This window comes from Ruditapes philippinarum, unplaced genomic scaffold (assembly GCF_026571515.1).
Source record: "Ruditapes philippinarum isolate M1 unplaced genomic scaffold, ASM2657151v2 ctg1516_1_1_1_1, whole genome shotgun sequence".
NCBI classification, from domain to species: domain Eukaryota; kingdom Metazoa; phylum Mollusca; class Bivalvia; order Venerida; family Veneridae; genus Ruditapes; species Ruditapes philippinarum.
In genome coordinates, this window is record NW_026867184.1 from 311,256 (window position 1) to 327,715 (window position 16,460).

Below are 16,460 nucleotides of genomic sequence, written 5' to 3' on the forward strand. Positions count from 1 at the left end.
GTAGGGGACGAGTTGATCATATTAGGGACGAGTTGACTCTTTGAGGACGAGTTGACCAAAAATAGGGGACGAGTTGACCAAAAAGGTGACGAGTTGACCAGAGGACGAGTTGACCAGGGGACGAGTTGACCGGATTGCTAATTATGCCTAGTTTCGTAAAGTGACTAATCCTTATCATCGCGAAATCACATGACACTGCATAAATTTTCGATGATTCACGCAAAATTTAACAAGCATGGTATCTTGTTAAATGTCACGACTATTATGCAGTGTTAATTTTATCACATATCTACACAACAGCCAGTTTTTCAAAGTATTTGTTCTTTTAAATAGAGTAAAACCTTACCAGAATTGTTCATTTTTTGTTTTCAAACATTCATTCCAGTGCGCTTGATTTTTGATAGAAAAAATTGACATTCAAAAAAAATTATCGAACAACAACAGGTCCGATAGAGTTCCATCCCCTTGTACTTGTAAAGAGACATGTACGTAGACCTAAGATCTACGGTTCTTCCTCTTGATTAATAATGATTATGAAAATATTTGCAAGGACCGACCTGTGAATCCAGGCTTTCCTAAACAGAGATGTAGATAACAGAGATAAGCAGCTCCTATAGATATACTTCATTGAAATATCACTCATGCCTATCAAAAAGGGGAAAAATTAGGCATTTTGTAGCAAGTAAAACTTAATGGATGTACATATGATCCTTTTATTTTATATACCATTTGAAAGTTAAATCTTTTACCTATGGCTGCATGTTAAAATATTGGTAACATTCCTTGCCTTTCACTTAGAGAAGCATAGCAGAACATACCCACTGAGCCAGTTTAAAATTTTCTGCCATGTGAATAGTTTTGTATAAAAATTTGTTGAGTAGTTCGCTTTGAAAATTGGTGTATCATTTATTAAAATGGGAGCTGTAAATGTTTTTACCTGCAGCCATAGACAAATGCATAAGCTTTCAGAAAATGTATTATTTTACTGATTTTGGTATCTGGTTAATAAGTTTTACTTGCTACAAGGTTTAAGTTTAGCAAGCACGCGTGATATCTTAACTGGGTAGGAAGTTGCCTATCTCTGTTATCTATGTCTCTGTCCTAAGCAACCGATCCCAATCTTTAGTCTTGGAAGGGGTAAATTCAGATACAGTATCTGTAGAATCCGGCGTCCCACAGGGCTCAGTCCTTTGCCCGAGTCTGTTCCTTTCCTACATTAATGACATCCCAGAGGGTCTCAATGCCTACCTTGCCATCACCAACAAGTCTGACTGTTCCACCCTACAAGCTGACCTCGACAAACTAGCTGTCTGTGAAGAGAAATGGAAAATGTCATTCCACCCAGACAAATGCCAAGTCCTCACCATCTCCAAGAAAAGAAGCCCCATCTGCTACAACTACACTCTTCATGGTCATACTCTAGAGCAGCTAAATACCTCGGATGCACCCTGAATAACAACCTAGACTGGGGCCAACATATAAATAACATCTGTAACAAAGCTAACCGTACCACAAGCTTCCTTTTAACATCGCCTCTACTTCCACCAAAGAAACAGCCTACAAAGCTCTATTCCGCCCCACAGTTGAGTATGCAAGCACTGTCTGGGACACCCACGAGAAGGGAGACATACACCGTCTAGACATGGTCCAACGACGTGCTGCACGGTATTTTACTATGTTAAGGCAAGTATCACAACAGGTCCAGCGTCATAGACATGCTTGCAGACCTGGAATGGAAATCACTACAAGAACGTCGTAAGAAGGCCAGACTGATCATGCTCAACAAAGTCATCAACAACAAGGTCTAGACAACTCACAACTCATACCCTCCAACTCCACATCTACAAGAAGTACACATAACATATCCTTCAAGATCCCCTACTGCCGTACACAATATCGTCAACAATCCTTCTTCCCACGCACCATCGAAGACTGGAACAGCCTCCCTCCGGATGCTACGTCAGCCGGTACAGTTGAGTCATTTCGTAATCATCTGTCCCAACTCTATATCTAAACCACACTCTTGTCCGTTTTTTACCTGCACTGTATATATTCCTCACTATTTTTACTCTTTCTTTCCCTCTTGCGCATTAACCTGGCAAGTAAACTTAAGTTAGTTGAAGGTGGCCAGTATATTGGAAGAAGAAGAAGATACAGTTTTCATATAAAAACAAGCACAAAATATCCTAAACAGTTTTACAAGTTTATTTATCTAACAGGGACGGGAACATCGTGCTCTTGTAAGAATAATTGAAAGATATAGTCAATCAAAGAGTATTTTGAATAGATGTTTGTGCATATTTTGTATGCAATTTTTGCTTTTGTTTAAGTTTTCGTGAATGAGAAATTTATATACATTTTACTCATTTCATGTTAGAATGTCATTTATAAAGCTGTAAAATAGAGAAATAAGAATCCCCAAAGAAAGCCCAACATGGCAAAATTGAAAATGTTGCAGGCTCGGTTTGATTGAGTCTGTTCATGGACGGTACTGTAAAGTGCAAACTACCGTAACACATATGTTTTTATAGGTAAAATGTCTGATGGTCGATGGTCTAAAAGACGATGATTTACTACTTCAAGGCGTACATTATATTTAAATAAAATTAAAGCTTTAACTTTTATCACTATGAGCATACACTTATATAAAATAGCCCCGTGCTGTAAGAGATTACTTATGATTGGCGAGTTTTGGCACGATTATTGCGCGTAATATGAAACTAACGCTGATGTCATTTAAATGCAATACATATAGAAATAAAAGTCCATTTCGATCAGATACTGTATAACAGGAATAAAAAGAAAGAATATGCAAACCAGGTAAGTTAAAAGCGTATTGACAAACTATTAAACATGGACATTTTAAATATCTATTATAGAGTAACATAAAAATGAAAACTGCACGTTAAATGGCGGCTTTTGATGCATTTTTGTGCAAATATAACAATGCAAGTGTTTAGATTGTCTACATGTTTAAAAAACAACAAAAAAACACCTTAAAACATCCAAACTAGAGTTCTAAATTATATCTGGTGCATTTTAAATTACACGTTTCTACATGTCCCTTTCAGGGCGTTTTTCCTTCTATAGCAGGGGACGTTATAGGGCTGCTTCTCCATTGAAAAATTCTTTAAAATAATGCAGTTTTCCCCAAAAATTTAATCTACATCTTTTTTTTCACCCCTTTTGCAAATATATCGTGTAATTTTCATCTATGTTTTATTGTAACCGACTATAAATAAAGATTATCTTATCTTATAACAATTATATAATGGTTATTTTATAATGCATCCTTTCAGTCCATTTTGGTTTTTGAACAATTTTGTTTATTTTGAACTAAATAACTTAATTATATGGTTGAATGAATTTGACATTATAACTCTTTTTCATTGGTGGATTTTAGTTTATGGATTACGTAGGCAGTAAACAACTTTCTATTGGTCGCTTATATCATTGGTGGTAAACATTTTTGTCTTTTTCACCTCTATTCTGTATTTGTTTGACAAGTAGATCACATGTTGAGATTCTAATTTAATAATTATATCTGCAATCATCCCACGCCCTATAGATTTTGATACAACTGGTAATAGGGTTAAAAATTTAAACAATAAATTGGTATTATTATGCAAATCTAGAAATGTTACTTTCATTAGAACTTTCAAACCCTTTCTTATAGGTGTGGCATGCCCCGTCGTGAGTATTTTGCTATTAAAGACGGTGGTTTACATCTTAATCTAGAAGGTACAAGGCGTTTGAAAGAATTTTTCATCAATACCATTGCACACTTAAAGTAATTAGTGTTGGCTGAGCGTTGCATGTTGACTACAAGTTTCAGTATTTGTAGTGCTAAATTGCTTGTAAATTGAAATATGTATTTTGTGATTATTGAAATCTTTAGAATATACATTCATAAGATCTTGTCATGTTCTTATGTCATTATGTCTTTGCTTGAGACACTTGGTTTCACAAAAAGGCCTGATCTTACAAGCTTGCAATGGCTAGTATTGAAGATTACTCTCTGCTAAGGAGGTTAAAGAATGCCTCTTAGTGGATTTGTTATAGTGTATACACTAATTCTAGGGATGTTTTATGGTCTTGAACTTAATGTTTATATATTAAAATATATGTATTAGTTTATATATATATACTTAAATTTAGGCCTTTGCTTGAGACACCTGTTTCTCAAGAAAGACTCAGTCTTGCAAGCTGGCAATGACCTGTCTTGGAGATTATGCTGCTAAGGAGGTGGTAAGAAAGTCTCTTAGTAGATTTGTATGTATCTGAACTTATATTTGCTGATGTTTTGTTTATGTTTTGTTTTTGTTTGTGTTTTTACATGGCCATGGGTTTGGCTAGATTATAATTATTGGCGTCCTCTTATGGAATGAAATCAGATTTTGTGAAAGGGCGACAGCAACTTCTCGAGCCTTTCAGTCGGACATAATAAAAGCCGATCATTCCGATCGGTATGAGGGTGCTTGATTATTAATTAAAAATGAAATGTCGCGATATATACAATGAATAGCGAACTGGAGAATTTCGCAATGCAAACATTTTCAAATGAAATAACCTTTTCCGTCAATAAATCGCGCTCTTCGGGGTATTTTTATTTATCATTTTGTAGTACACAGTGGGTTATTATGGTATGTTATTGTTGTACATGTATAGAATGATGAGTTGATGACCTAAATATTCCGAAAATCTATTTATAGAGGGATGTAGTCCTATCGGTAATTCCCGGTCTCTGACCGGGATTTACTAGTGACCGGCGAATCACGTTTATTGTCCGGTCTCTCCCGGTTTTGGAGTAGATGTTTGATATCGTTACAGAACAGAACAAATATTTTACAGATAAATAAGCTTTTTTCAAAATAAAAAAATAAATATGTACAATAATTGAGGAAAAAGGTACATTTTTATGGTATTAATATGACACTATCAACTTTGAAACATTTCATTTAATTTGTTATTCGTGTTTAGTAAAGATGCCGAGGAATTATTCAAAGTTACAAATTAGATTTTATGAATTATTCAATTGATTGATAATTTAAAAAATGATAAAGAAAAATACAAATGTACATGTATATGGTTTAAGAATAAACAATATTATATATTGAAAGATTAACCATAATTTACTGACTTTTTCCAGTTAAGTTTTGACTTATAATCGTCGGTCAATATGACAATTGAATTCTTAAAATAGTAGTAAACGTAAAAACTCAGTATTAAAATAGCACATAAAACACAAAAAAGAAAAGAAAACAATATTCATAAAATCTGTATTTTTTTTTATTAAAATAGATATTACGATTATTGTATAATAAACAATTATGATCAACATGGTAATATAACCAGTGTCATATTGTTAGTAAGTGTGAACAGATACCTTTAGAGGGGGTCTTCGCAATAGCGATAACATAATAAGGGACAATTACACAAGTGTGGTTATGATCATATCGTTACACATATGGATTATAAATGATTGTATACATGTATATCCGTTGCTATTAATAACCACGATCATAAAGAAATAACAAGTAATATTCTAATCTCTAGCATGCCAATCAAAGTTAATAATGAACAAGGTCTTTCGTCCGTTCATTCATAAATGATATACAATTCTGGTAAAAACCAATTAACCATTAAAATGTTTATAAGAATATCTTGTCATCATATATCTACTAGTTCATCTTCACCTGCTGCATTTCTTGCTTGGACGCCCTTTGATGCTTTGCATCAATGCTTTTCTTGTTACTACTGTAATGATTATTGGGTTGTCACATATGGATAGACAAAGACATTTCGATTGTGTTTCTTGATGATACAAATTGTCTTATTTGTACTTGATAAAAGAATCATTTATAGGAATGTGAAACATGTGATCTCTGTTTACCTAATAATATTATATCAAGATCAAAATTTCTTTTGTGTTTTCTTTTAAATGAAAACTTATAATTTTGTTTATTTTGAACTAAAATAACTTAATTATAAGGTTGAATGAATTTGACCTTTAGAACTCTTTTTCATTGGTGGATTTTAGTTTATGGATTACGTAGGCAGTAAACAACTTTCTATTGGTCGCTTATATCATTGGCGGTAAACATTTTTGTCTTTTTCACCTCTACAATTTTTGTTCTTTCTGTATTTGTTTGAAAAGTAGATCACATGTTGAGATTCTAATTTACCCTCCTCACCAGCCCTAATTGTGTGTTATTTGTATATCTTATTGTACAATATTGTATTTTGTATAAGTCATGTTTTAATATTTGCTGGATTATGAATATTACTACTGTAATGATTATTGGGTTGTCATATGGATAGACATAGACATTATGATTGAGTTTCTTGATGTAACAAATTGTCTTATTTGTACTTGATAAAAGAATCATTTATATGAATGTGAAACATGTGATCTCTGTTTACCTAATAATATTATATCAAGACCAAAATTTCTCTTGTGTTTTCTTTTAAATGAAAACTTATAATTTAATTTCTCTTACTCAAAATTAATGCATAGATGCATCAGGCACAGATCAATCGAAGAGGACCCCGACCCCACCCACAACAAACTGATCTGTTAATATATTTTTTATTTTCAATACAAAAAGAACATAAAGCTAGCTTAAGATAACCTCCTAAATCAATATCAATTGGATCTCGGATCCTTGCTAAGCTTTCTGTCATAAAACTTTGACAGTCAAACACTTCATGCCTTGAGGCAATTTGCCGACAAATGTGTAAGAGTACTCGGGGTCATGCAGATGCTTTCAGTAGATTAATTTTGACTCATTAATGATTTTTGTGTCGCCTGCTACATAGTAGGGGCAAACTTTAGATATCATTACTCCGTCGTCCATCTGTCTGTCTGTCCGTTACAAAACTTACAGAGTATTCCTTAAAATGTTCTAGTGCAATTACATCCAAAATCTACCAGAATGAACTGTATTAAGACTATGTTTGCATATCGTTGGCATTTTCCAATTAAATGATTTTGTCAAAGTGAAGGCTGTTTAAATAATGATTTTTGTTTTTAAAGTTTGACTTGAATGATCGACTACTTCTCTTATTCTATAAACGTAGATTAAATGAATTGTTGCAGGATGGATCAGTACCTCAAATGCTTTCCCATATTTATTTAATGGGAGTTATGGCCCTTGAATAAAAAAATATGTATTGTAATGTATCTTCCATTAATTAATGTTTTTAATTTGTATCGGCAACTACACAGTAGCTGCAACATGAAACTAAGTAAAAACAGAAAGATAAAAAAAATATGAATCACTGACACCATGTTAACATGAGAGTTTACTGCTGTGAAAATTAATGAGTATAAATGCTCGTGAAAGAGATGGATGATGAACTGAAAATAAGCACAGCTTTGCAGGCAATGAGATCAAGAAAAAAGTTGAATGTAGTTCGATAAACAGTCCTTATTGAATAAGGGCTCCCCAACTACCACCACCCTCGTAATCGGTCAATTTATAATGTCAAAAGCGCAGTTTTCAACTTTTAGCCCTCGGATTTTTTTTATTATCTGCCTTTTACGCGACATTGTTTGTAATCAGTTCAGCACATGTTCTACCACTGCATAACAATTATTGCAATCAAGTAACCATTCTCTCAACTCTTCTCATTGGTTAATATTAAGCCAATAAAAATTGTAATATTTTTAATTATATGACATCATAAAGTAGACCTTATAAAAAATAGTTCTTTAAAAACTTTATAATTTCATTCACATTTGTCAAAAATATATTTTAATTTATTTCTAAACATACAAATAAGCGTGTTCAATAGCAATATATCTACAAATTGAAGTGACAGATTGACTTTGTTTTTAGTTTCATGTTACACTTTAATGCGGATGAATATTTCTACGTTCGTAGCATTTGCGTAAATCCAACATGGCGGAAGTTAAGCCAGCCACGATGGAGAGAGACTTCAGTAAGGTGATTTTAACCTTAGAAAATGTCCTGATTCCAGATGAAAAGTTATCCCCAACACCTTCGATGCAAGATGGTTTGGATCTTGAAACAGAAACTGATCTCAGAATACTTGGATGTGAGCTTATCCAGACTTCCGGAATTCTGCTCAAGTTACCGCAGGTTTGCCTTTTGTTTACACCGAAAATATTTTCCCAGTAAACTTAGCATACTGACATCAATTTAACATTTAAAACGTTCTAATCTTGACTTTCAAATTAGACTTAATATTTTGGTTTGTTTTTTCAGGTAGCAATGGCGACTGGACAAGTGTTATTTCAGAGATTTTATTATTCGAAGTCATTTGTGAAACACAACATGGAGGTAGGTTGACCTTTGATTGTTGTTAAAATGAACAGATTCAATGTTTTATATTATGCTTTTCTAATTGTTTATCACAGTTTTTAAGAACACATTACTGATATTGTCATCATTTGTAACATTTCTCCCTTTTGAGAGAATGACTGACTATTCTCAGAATCTCCCCCACTTTTCCCTTAATTTTGAAATATTCTGATATTTCTCCCCAAAATAGTCAAAAATAAAAGGAAATTTAAGGGGAGGAACTGATAAGGAGTGAATAGCCTGACTACCCTTTTGAGCAAAGCACTATAATAGATATTCAATCACTCGCACATTTAAATTTTAATCAGGGACAGAGTTTAATCAAGCGCAACTGAATTGGGCATAGCTAAATATAGTGAAATTAGGCTTGTAATAGTTAAATCTGTATACTGACCTCTCAAATATGTACAATTGAAAGATATTTTAGAATAGTCAGGCCTCGACATTAGCGGTGGTCCCTTGGTCCGAGACCACCTGATTTTGGCAAGGACCACCTACTTTTAAAAGCCGCTGGTCCGTCGGACCACTTGAATTTTCTGGTTGGTGCAGACCCATTTGGGAGAATGTTGATTTGGTCAAAAACATGTTATAAACATTTTCTTTAAAATCATTTGTCCAATGTACATGTATATGGTTCATTAATTATCTGATTAGTTAAAGAAGTTCTTAAGTCATCTATTACTTTCATTTTAAGTCGCTAAAATTTGGTTTATGCAAGTTAAAAGAGTTTAGACTTTGTGATATCAATTAAGGTACAACATTCATTCAAATGATGCTAATAATTATGCATCGTTGGATACCTAAGGTGGAACCAGTAACATTTATGTTATATTACATGTTAATTAACCGTGGGCATCCGACGATGGTAATTATGATATTGTATGGGATATAAGATAAACTTAAAATTTCATATACTTAAATAATGGCAGCAAACAAAGGGAACTTGAAAAATACATCTAGTAATTCTTTGCTACTTATCTTTATTTTAACTGTTTAACGATAGAGATCCATTTCCTCTAGAGTTAAAATTACTTTAAAAGGTTAAAAATACTCATGTTAAAAATAAATATCAACCAACAAGCAACAGGGAGGTAAAAATTAGGTATTATACATCTGTGAGAAAAATAAGCTTAACTATAGATATATATAACATTAGTTTTATTTTTTTATCCTCTAGCTATTTCCTTGTTTTATTAAGATAATTTATTAGTTTTATTAAAAATGTTAATCTATAAAAGATACATGTAATTATCATAATTAAAGAACATAAATAAGAGCCCTGTTGTGTATTTTTGAATGACATATAAAAAACCAAATAACTTTATGATAAAATACCTACTAACTTGCTTTCCTTTATTTCTGATTAGATAAAATATATATCTAAAATATCTGTTTTCTTAATGATACATCTTTGTCATCAATTTTAAACATATTTTTTCTAATTTTGCAGTAAAATGACATAATAATAATTGACCACCTGACTCCTGGAAGGACCACCTTAATTTCAAATCTAGTGGTCTGGCTAACCACCTGCTAAAAAAGTTAGTGTCGAGGCCTGATAGTCCATTTTTTTGTTTTCAGGTTTTAGCAATGGCATGTGTAAACCTAGCATCAAAGATAGAGGAATGTCCACGCAGAATTCGAGATGTTATTAACACATTCCATCATGTCAAACAAGTCCGCAATCAAAAGTGAGTATTTATCTTCGGTGCTATTTTCTAAACTTGATTTAGTTTGGACGAATAATTATATGGCAATTTAGCTACATTTAATGACAACATACAGATTTTTTGAGATTGTATCTTGTTCTGAGAATAACAATTGTCTCTAAGTGTGTATTAAGACAAAATTGTTTTAATATTTAAATAAATGGGTGAAGATAATAATCCTTCTTGGTAAAGGTAAACAGTGTTAATCTAGATCTCTCATTCTCTGATTGATGTTAATCTCTTAATTGTTTCCATATATATCAAAGTTCTAATTTTAGTGCATGTTAATACCTTTGTTTATATATATATAATTCTTTGAAGAGATTTCTACTGGAAAAAAGATTATTTGTTTCATAACTTAAGTACTAACATATTTCCAATGGTTAATGGTCTACTTTTTGTTTCAGAAACATTCATGCATTGGTACTAGACCAAAACTACATCAATCTTAAAAATCAAGTGATCAAAGCTGAAAGGCGTGTGCTCAAAGAGTTAGGCTTCTGTGTGCATGTGAAACATCCGCACAAGGTAACTGTTGTTTTAATTTTTCTGTTGTTGGATCAGTTGTTGTTGTGCACTGTATTTGTTCTATATTTTATTGTGATAACTTGGGTTTACAGGTACATGAGAATGCTGAAGTGAGAAGTGGTTTGAATGAGTATTATATTTCAGGATAGGATTTTAGAAAATGCTGAAAATTATAGAATTGGTTGAAAATAAAGTGACTTCACAGACAGATGTGTAAGACAGGACATATTGTTTTATTTAGAGAAGAAGCACTAGCAGAGAGGACCGTCATCAATAAAGTTGTGGTTTGGAAACATCAGGCTCATGTATGCACAAAGATGGTAGACACTTTGCCATACTGTTTCTAATATAACAACATTAGAAACTTCATAAAGTAGATTTAGGAGCAGTGATTTATAAGTTCCAAACTGAAAGGAAATAGTAGATGAATCAGGGAGGCTTTTTTTTTCAGAAACAGTATGGCAATTGTTAATCAGGGTTCCAAACTTTTTGTAATGTTAAACTTTTAAAAAACCCTTGAAGTTATTTTAAATTAAAAGGGGGATTGGGGATGTACCTAAAAGTTTGGGAGCCCAAAACCAAACCCAAAAAGGGTTCAATGGGGCATGGAAAAGTTATTTTGTTTCTTTCTATTTACCCACCCAGAGTTTTTTAAAGGGTTTTTTGTATCAGTGATATGAAAGTCTAACAAAAACCAGTGCAGATAATAGCACTGTCTCATTAATTTTTACATGTATATAGGTCTTGAGTCTGTATACATTTTCAGTTTTGCTTTCTCAAGATTATAGATGATCTTGATAATGAATTATAGAAAAAGATTAATCTGCTGTTTGATAGGTTGACTAAACTATCTTGTATCTATCTATTTTTGATGATGAAATTTTGTTAGGCTTTTATAACAATATGCATTGCCTTAAAATGTTTGCATGTCTAACTGATTAAATATTTACTGTAACTGAAATCAAACCATGTCAGTAAATATCTCTGTAGTTGAAACAGAGAAACCATACAATTTTTCCTACAAGTTTAGCCAGTGAAACCAGCAATTTGGTAATTTCCAAACACAATTTGGAGATTAAAAAATTTATAAGGAATTATCTAGGCCTTGTCTCAGGTTCCAATATTTGGAGAGTCAGTGTTAGGTTCCAGTAAGCGTTGTAAGTACAAAGAATTCTTTTTGTTACATTCATGCTATCTCTATCAAAATCTTGATTGTATCATATAAACAGTGTATGATGTATAGCTTTTTGATCTGTGTTGTGAGGGTACCTGAATTATGAACTATTATTCTATGCTCATGTAATTTTGAACATTTTCACTTTATTATATTTTTATGTATGTTAATTTTTCCACATTACTCTGTACATGCATTATTAACTTATATTTTTCCTTTTTGCCTACCCCAGATTAGGTGGGTAGCCAGCAAACTTGTCACCCCCAAATTGCCAATGTCAGAGTATCTGCCTATGTCACACCATTGCTCAACTGTGAAGCAAAAAGCCTGGGTAACGTATATACGCCAGATGAAACTAAGACAAGTGCCGAAAGTGCGAAATCCCCCAAGTGTGCCTAGAGATGTGTGGACATCAATCTTGAAAAGTGTTACGAAGGACTAACTGGAAATGGATTGGACCTTAAAAGTCGGCAAAGAATTTCTGGACTTATTCTGTGCATCAAAAGTGTTAAATTCTGGGAAATATTCTATTGAAGTCTAGATTTGGCCTGTAATTTGAGAGAACAAAATTCATTTAATGATACAGTAAATGTTTTCATTCTGATAATGAATATATTTAAGTAACTTTTCACAACACAAAAAAAAGAAAGATTGTTAAATATAAACAAGTCTTATACAAGTAGGGGGTGTGTAAGATACTGCACATGTTCAAGTGCTTTTAATTTGTCAGACCTTAGAATTTCAGATACATCCTTGGATGGCATACAGAAGTTTGTTACAAGGGTTTATGGAAAGCAGTAATCAAAACATTGGTAACACAGTAGTAAGATTAGTCGGCAATGAAAAGACAAGAGTGCTTAAATGAGATAAAGAACAATTAATACTTGGTTCGCAACGGCAAAATGTGGTGACAACTTGGTGTAAATCATGATCTCTTTGTTTGGACTTGCATGTTTAATTACCTTTTGTTTTCTAGTTATTTTTGGGATTCCATCGTTTGGTTTTAACAAAACATGCACAGGTAAGCATATCTTTTCTATTTTACTTGAAATGATGACTTGGAATGACTTGGTCACACTTATTCATCAGTTATGTTTTCTTTGGTGATATCTGGAAAATTAACATACAAAAAAAAAGATTTAGTGAAATTGGTTCAAAATTTTGATTTTTGAAAACTTTCTTTAATGTTTATTGCTGAGGCAATTCCTTTATATTGTTAAATTTCATTAAAAATAATTTTTTAAAAATGTATCGAAAGTAAGTTTTGATTTCTATAGAAGTATTTTAATGCTGACTTTTGTCTTGAAGCATTTACATCAAAGAAAGCTTTCACTCTTTTGTCAATCATGTTCTTAATCTTGATCAGATTTCAGGATTCAGAAAAGTTGTTAGGAATAAAGTCATGTTTTTTTGTACTTTTTATATTTTCAGGAATTACATGAATGATAGTTTCCGAACAGACGTTTTTGTTCGCTACAATCCGGAGACAATTGCTTGTGCATGTATATGGTTAGCTGCTAGGCAACTTCAGGTTAATAAATTTGTATTTGTAACATATGGTTAACTGTTTAGACAAAGATGAAGCTTAGTTTTTAATGAACTTTGTAAATAAGCTGATAAAATATTTGTATTGTACTTAACTATAGCAGAATGAATATAAAGAGATTTTTCAAGATCTTATTTTAGTTTTTATGAACTTTGTTAATAAGCTGATAAAATATTTGTATTGTACTTTACTATAGCGTAATGAATATAAAGAGATTTTTTCAAGATCTTATTTTTTGAGCTTAAATAAATGCTGAAGTCATTACATGATTATATAGTATAAATAGGTGTATAAATAATTACTAAAAATTTCTTTGTTACAGGTACCATTGCCAAACAGTCCACCATGGTATGAGTTGTTTGGTGTGATAGAGGAAGACATACGAGAGATCTGTCTTACAATTCTAAGATTGTATGCCAGGAAAAGGGTATGTGTTCAGTAACCAAAAAATTATTTATACAATAGCCTACTTCTTATTATATAAATGAGGTGTAACTGTAAGTTGTAAAATCTTAAATTACTATTGGCTAGTTAATTTAAACATATTTATTTCAATATTTCGCATATTTTACATGTTATATGTATATAATTTTTACATAAAATTGAAATGGATTAGAAAGAAAGATAACTTATATAGTTCCTCTCCCTGCTGGTTAGTTAAACTGGCTGGACGGGTATTTTTCCCTGACCGTCATTTGATTGACAGTGAATTTTAGATTAAAAATTTATTATCCGAAGTTAATTTGCATAAAAATTTGAGAGGTTCTTTGTGGACACCATATAGCTGGCATATGAGTTGTTTTTTTGTGTGTTTTTTTTCATTGCTAATAAATATAACTTTATTATTATTTTAGCCAAATCCTGATGCATTGGAGAAGAAAGTGAATGCTGTGCGAACATTACAGCTTGAAGCTAAAAAGAAGGCAAAAGGACTTTTCTCAGAACGAGACACACCAAATTCTACCTCGAGGCAGAGTAAGTGTAATATTACGTTATTGATACAACCATTTTCCATCAGGATTTACAGTACTGGTTGTTTTAAAAAAGATCCTTTGGAGACAATGTGTGGAAAGTATTTTATTGTGCCCCCATTTTAGGGGGGGGGGGGCATTTAGCATTTACCCTTGTTTCTATTAGATAATAAAATTAATTATGTATTAAAATTCCAGTCTGTGCAAACGTCCATTACTTAAATATAAATATATCTAACATTTATTAGTGTCTAATTGTCTTATTATTTATCTTATTTTTGTAATGTTTACAGTGCAAACATGCGAATATATTTACAGATTCGCCAAAGAATGTCAGTCCTAATCCAACCACTTTAATAGGAGAGCTCAAGAAAAGAATAAAGAAGGAAGCTGAGGAAAAACATGATGGGTAATTGCTCAGCATTGTTTCAAATAACTAACCCTTAGCCTGCTGGTTAACTTTGCTAGTCAAGCATGCACATCTATGCAGTGTTACCAGGCTTTATAATGTTTGTAGCTGGGTTTCTGTATTTTGATATTGAAATCGTTTAAACTTCAAGTAGAAGGCTCCAAATTCATTGAAGGGCACATACAATACATAAACTAAGTAGATTTTGGTGTATAATGTGTTAATAAATTTCAAATATTACACTTTATCTGATAGTTATAACAGATATTTGTTGACTTAAGGAGAATTTGTTCTATTTTAATTGTTAAAGGTATTGAAGCTGCAGCCTTCCAGTCAAAGTGTCAAACTCCTATTTCAGGAATCATGGTCTCCAGCTTGTCCATGTTTCTACATGCTATATCTTTATAAGTTTATGCTGAACGATCGTTTAATTAAAACGATAATAATAATATGCTCTTATTATACACAGGGACTATAATAGCATTATTGTGTTATTTTGACTAGTATTTTCATTGTCAATTATCAACTTTTTACTTGTTTTAGTGATGGATCTAAGAGAAGAAAAAATGGTGTTTCCAGAAGCCGGTCGAGAAGTCGATCAAGGTAATTTGATGTTAATAATTTTGAATGCGACTTCTTATTATCTAACCAAATATTTTTAGCTTGACTATTTTAAGTTTATTGGTTGAGATTTTGATTGCAACTTTGCAACTATTTTACTTGATATATAAAGATTACTGAAAATAATTCACTTGAAATTTTACTCACTATCAAAGACCTGTAACTGTCAACTAATAGTTGGACTTGTCCTGGTCTAAAGTTTTTTATGCAAGTACCGTTCCTTCAATCATACAACCAGTAAAAATCACCAAAGGTATTTGTGTGAAATTTAAAACTGATATATTTATATATAAAAGTGGTCATTGTCACTAAATAGATATGATCAAAACTTGTAAAAAAACTTACCGTCTTTGCTTTTCGCTCCGAATTTGGAAGAAACATTTATTTTTTTGTATGTGAGAAAACTATTGTAATTTTTAAAGGGGAAATTTGACAAATGACCACTCTTACTATTAATCGTAAGTGCAGTGTATTAGATTAACAGTTCAGATTAGGATTTCATATTTAATTTAAATTGAAAATTTATAACAAATTGCTACATGATCTTAATCAAATAAGTAAGAAAAATTCACTATGTTATTTGTACGTTTTAAGGTCATCAAGATCAAGTAGAAGTTACAGCCCAGCACAAAAGAAACGAAAGCGAAAGGAGTCTCACACCAAGAAAATCTAAAAAAGAGAAGTACTCGCCAGATAGAAGGAGCGGCAAGGATCTTCAACAAGTCTCGCAAGCGAAAACATCGATCTCGTAGCCGGAGTTTATTCATACAGTCCATCCCTGATTATAAATCTAGTCACAAGAAAAGATCGAAAGAATAAGATCCGCGATTATAAAGACAACAGAGATTATAAAGAAAATAAAGACAGATATTATTCTCCAGATCTGACATTCTCGGAAACATCGGAAACGGTCACCACTCAAGTCCGTCTCGAGACCGCAGTGATAAGTATGATAAATATGACAAGTACGGATAAGGTCCTGTACCGAAGATGATGTTAGTTACATTCTAGTGTCTTAAAAACAATTGTGATATGTGCCAAGTGGTGATGGATCAAAATCTAGTTTTAAAGGGTTACTGGATATTTGGTCTTAGCACCATACTGTATAGGTCCGCAATAACAATCAGATATTTGCAAGAAATGAATTGGTATGAGAATTATAAAGAAAAGTTGAG

The 16,460-nt window shown here is 32.2% G+C and overlaps 2 protein-coding genes across 2 annotated transcripts in view; one reads left to right on the forward strand and one right to left on the reverse strand.

Annotated features, from left to right (window-relative positions):
- Window positions 1–473, reverse strand: part of LOC132735198 (transcription initiation factor TFIID subunit 10-like) — a 52,590-nt gene extending 52,117 nt beyond the window's left edge. The window contains exon 1 of the mRNA XM_060722134.1: window positions 347–473. Coding sequence (XP_060578117.1) covers window positions 347–359 — 13 coding nt within the window. The 5' untranslated portion in view covers window positions 360–473. The remainder of the gene's footprint in view (window positions 1–346) is intronic.
- Window positions 474–7,869: 7,396 nt separating this feature from the next.
- On the forward strand, window positions 7,870–16,036 carry LOC132735201 (cyclin-L1-like). The gene is made up of 10 exons (XM_060722140.1): window positions 7,870–8,105; window positions 8,232–8,306; window positions 9,909–10,018; window positions 10,444–10,590; window positions 13,119–13,269; window positions 13,607–13,711; window positions 14,139–14,259; window positions 14,574–14,664; window positions 15,208–15,267; window positions 15,880–16,036. Exons 1-10 carry the CDS (start codon window positions 7,905–7,907, stop codon window positions 15,956–15,958), a joined length of 1,140 nt encoding a protein of 379 aa, XP_060578123.1. The 5' UTR covers window positions 7,870–7,904; the 3' UTR covers window positions 15,959–16,036.
- Window positions 16,037–16,460: the final 424 nt, after the last annotated feature.

Bases quoted from the DNA above. Each gene is read 5' to 3' on its own strand.
- LOC132735201 (XM_060722140.1), top strand. From the start codon at position 7,905: ATGGCGGAAGTTAAGCCAGCCACGATGGAGAGAGACTTCAGTAAGGTG. The intron at 8,106-8,231 runs GTTTGCCTTTTG...TTGTTTTTTCAG, and splicing joins TTCTGCTCAAGTTACCGCAG to GTAGCAATGGCGACTGGACA. The intron at 14,260-14,573 runs GTAAGTGTAATA...ATATATTTACAG, and splicing joins AAATTCTACCTCGAGGCAGA to ATTCGCCAAAGAATGTCAGT.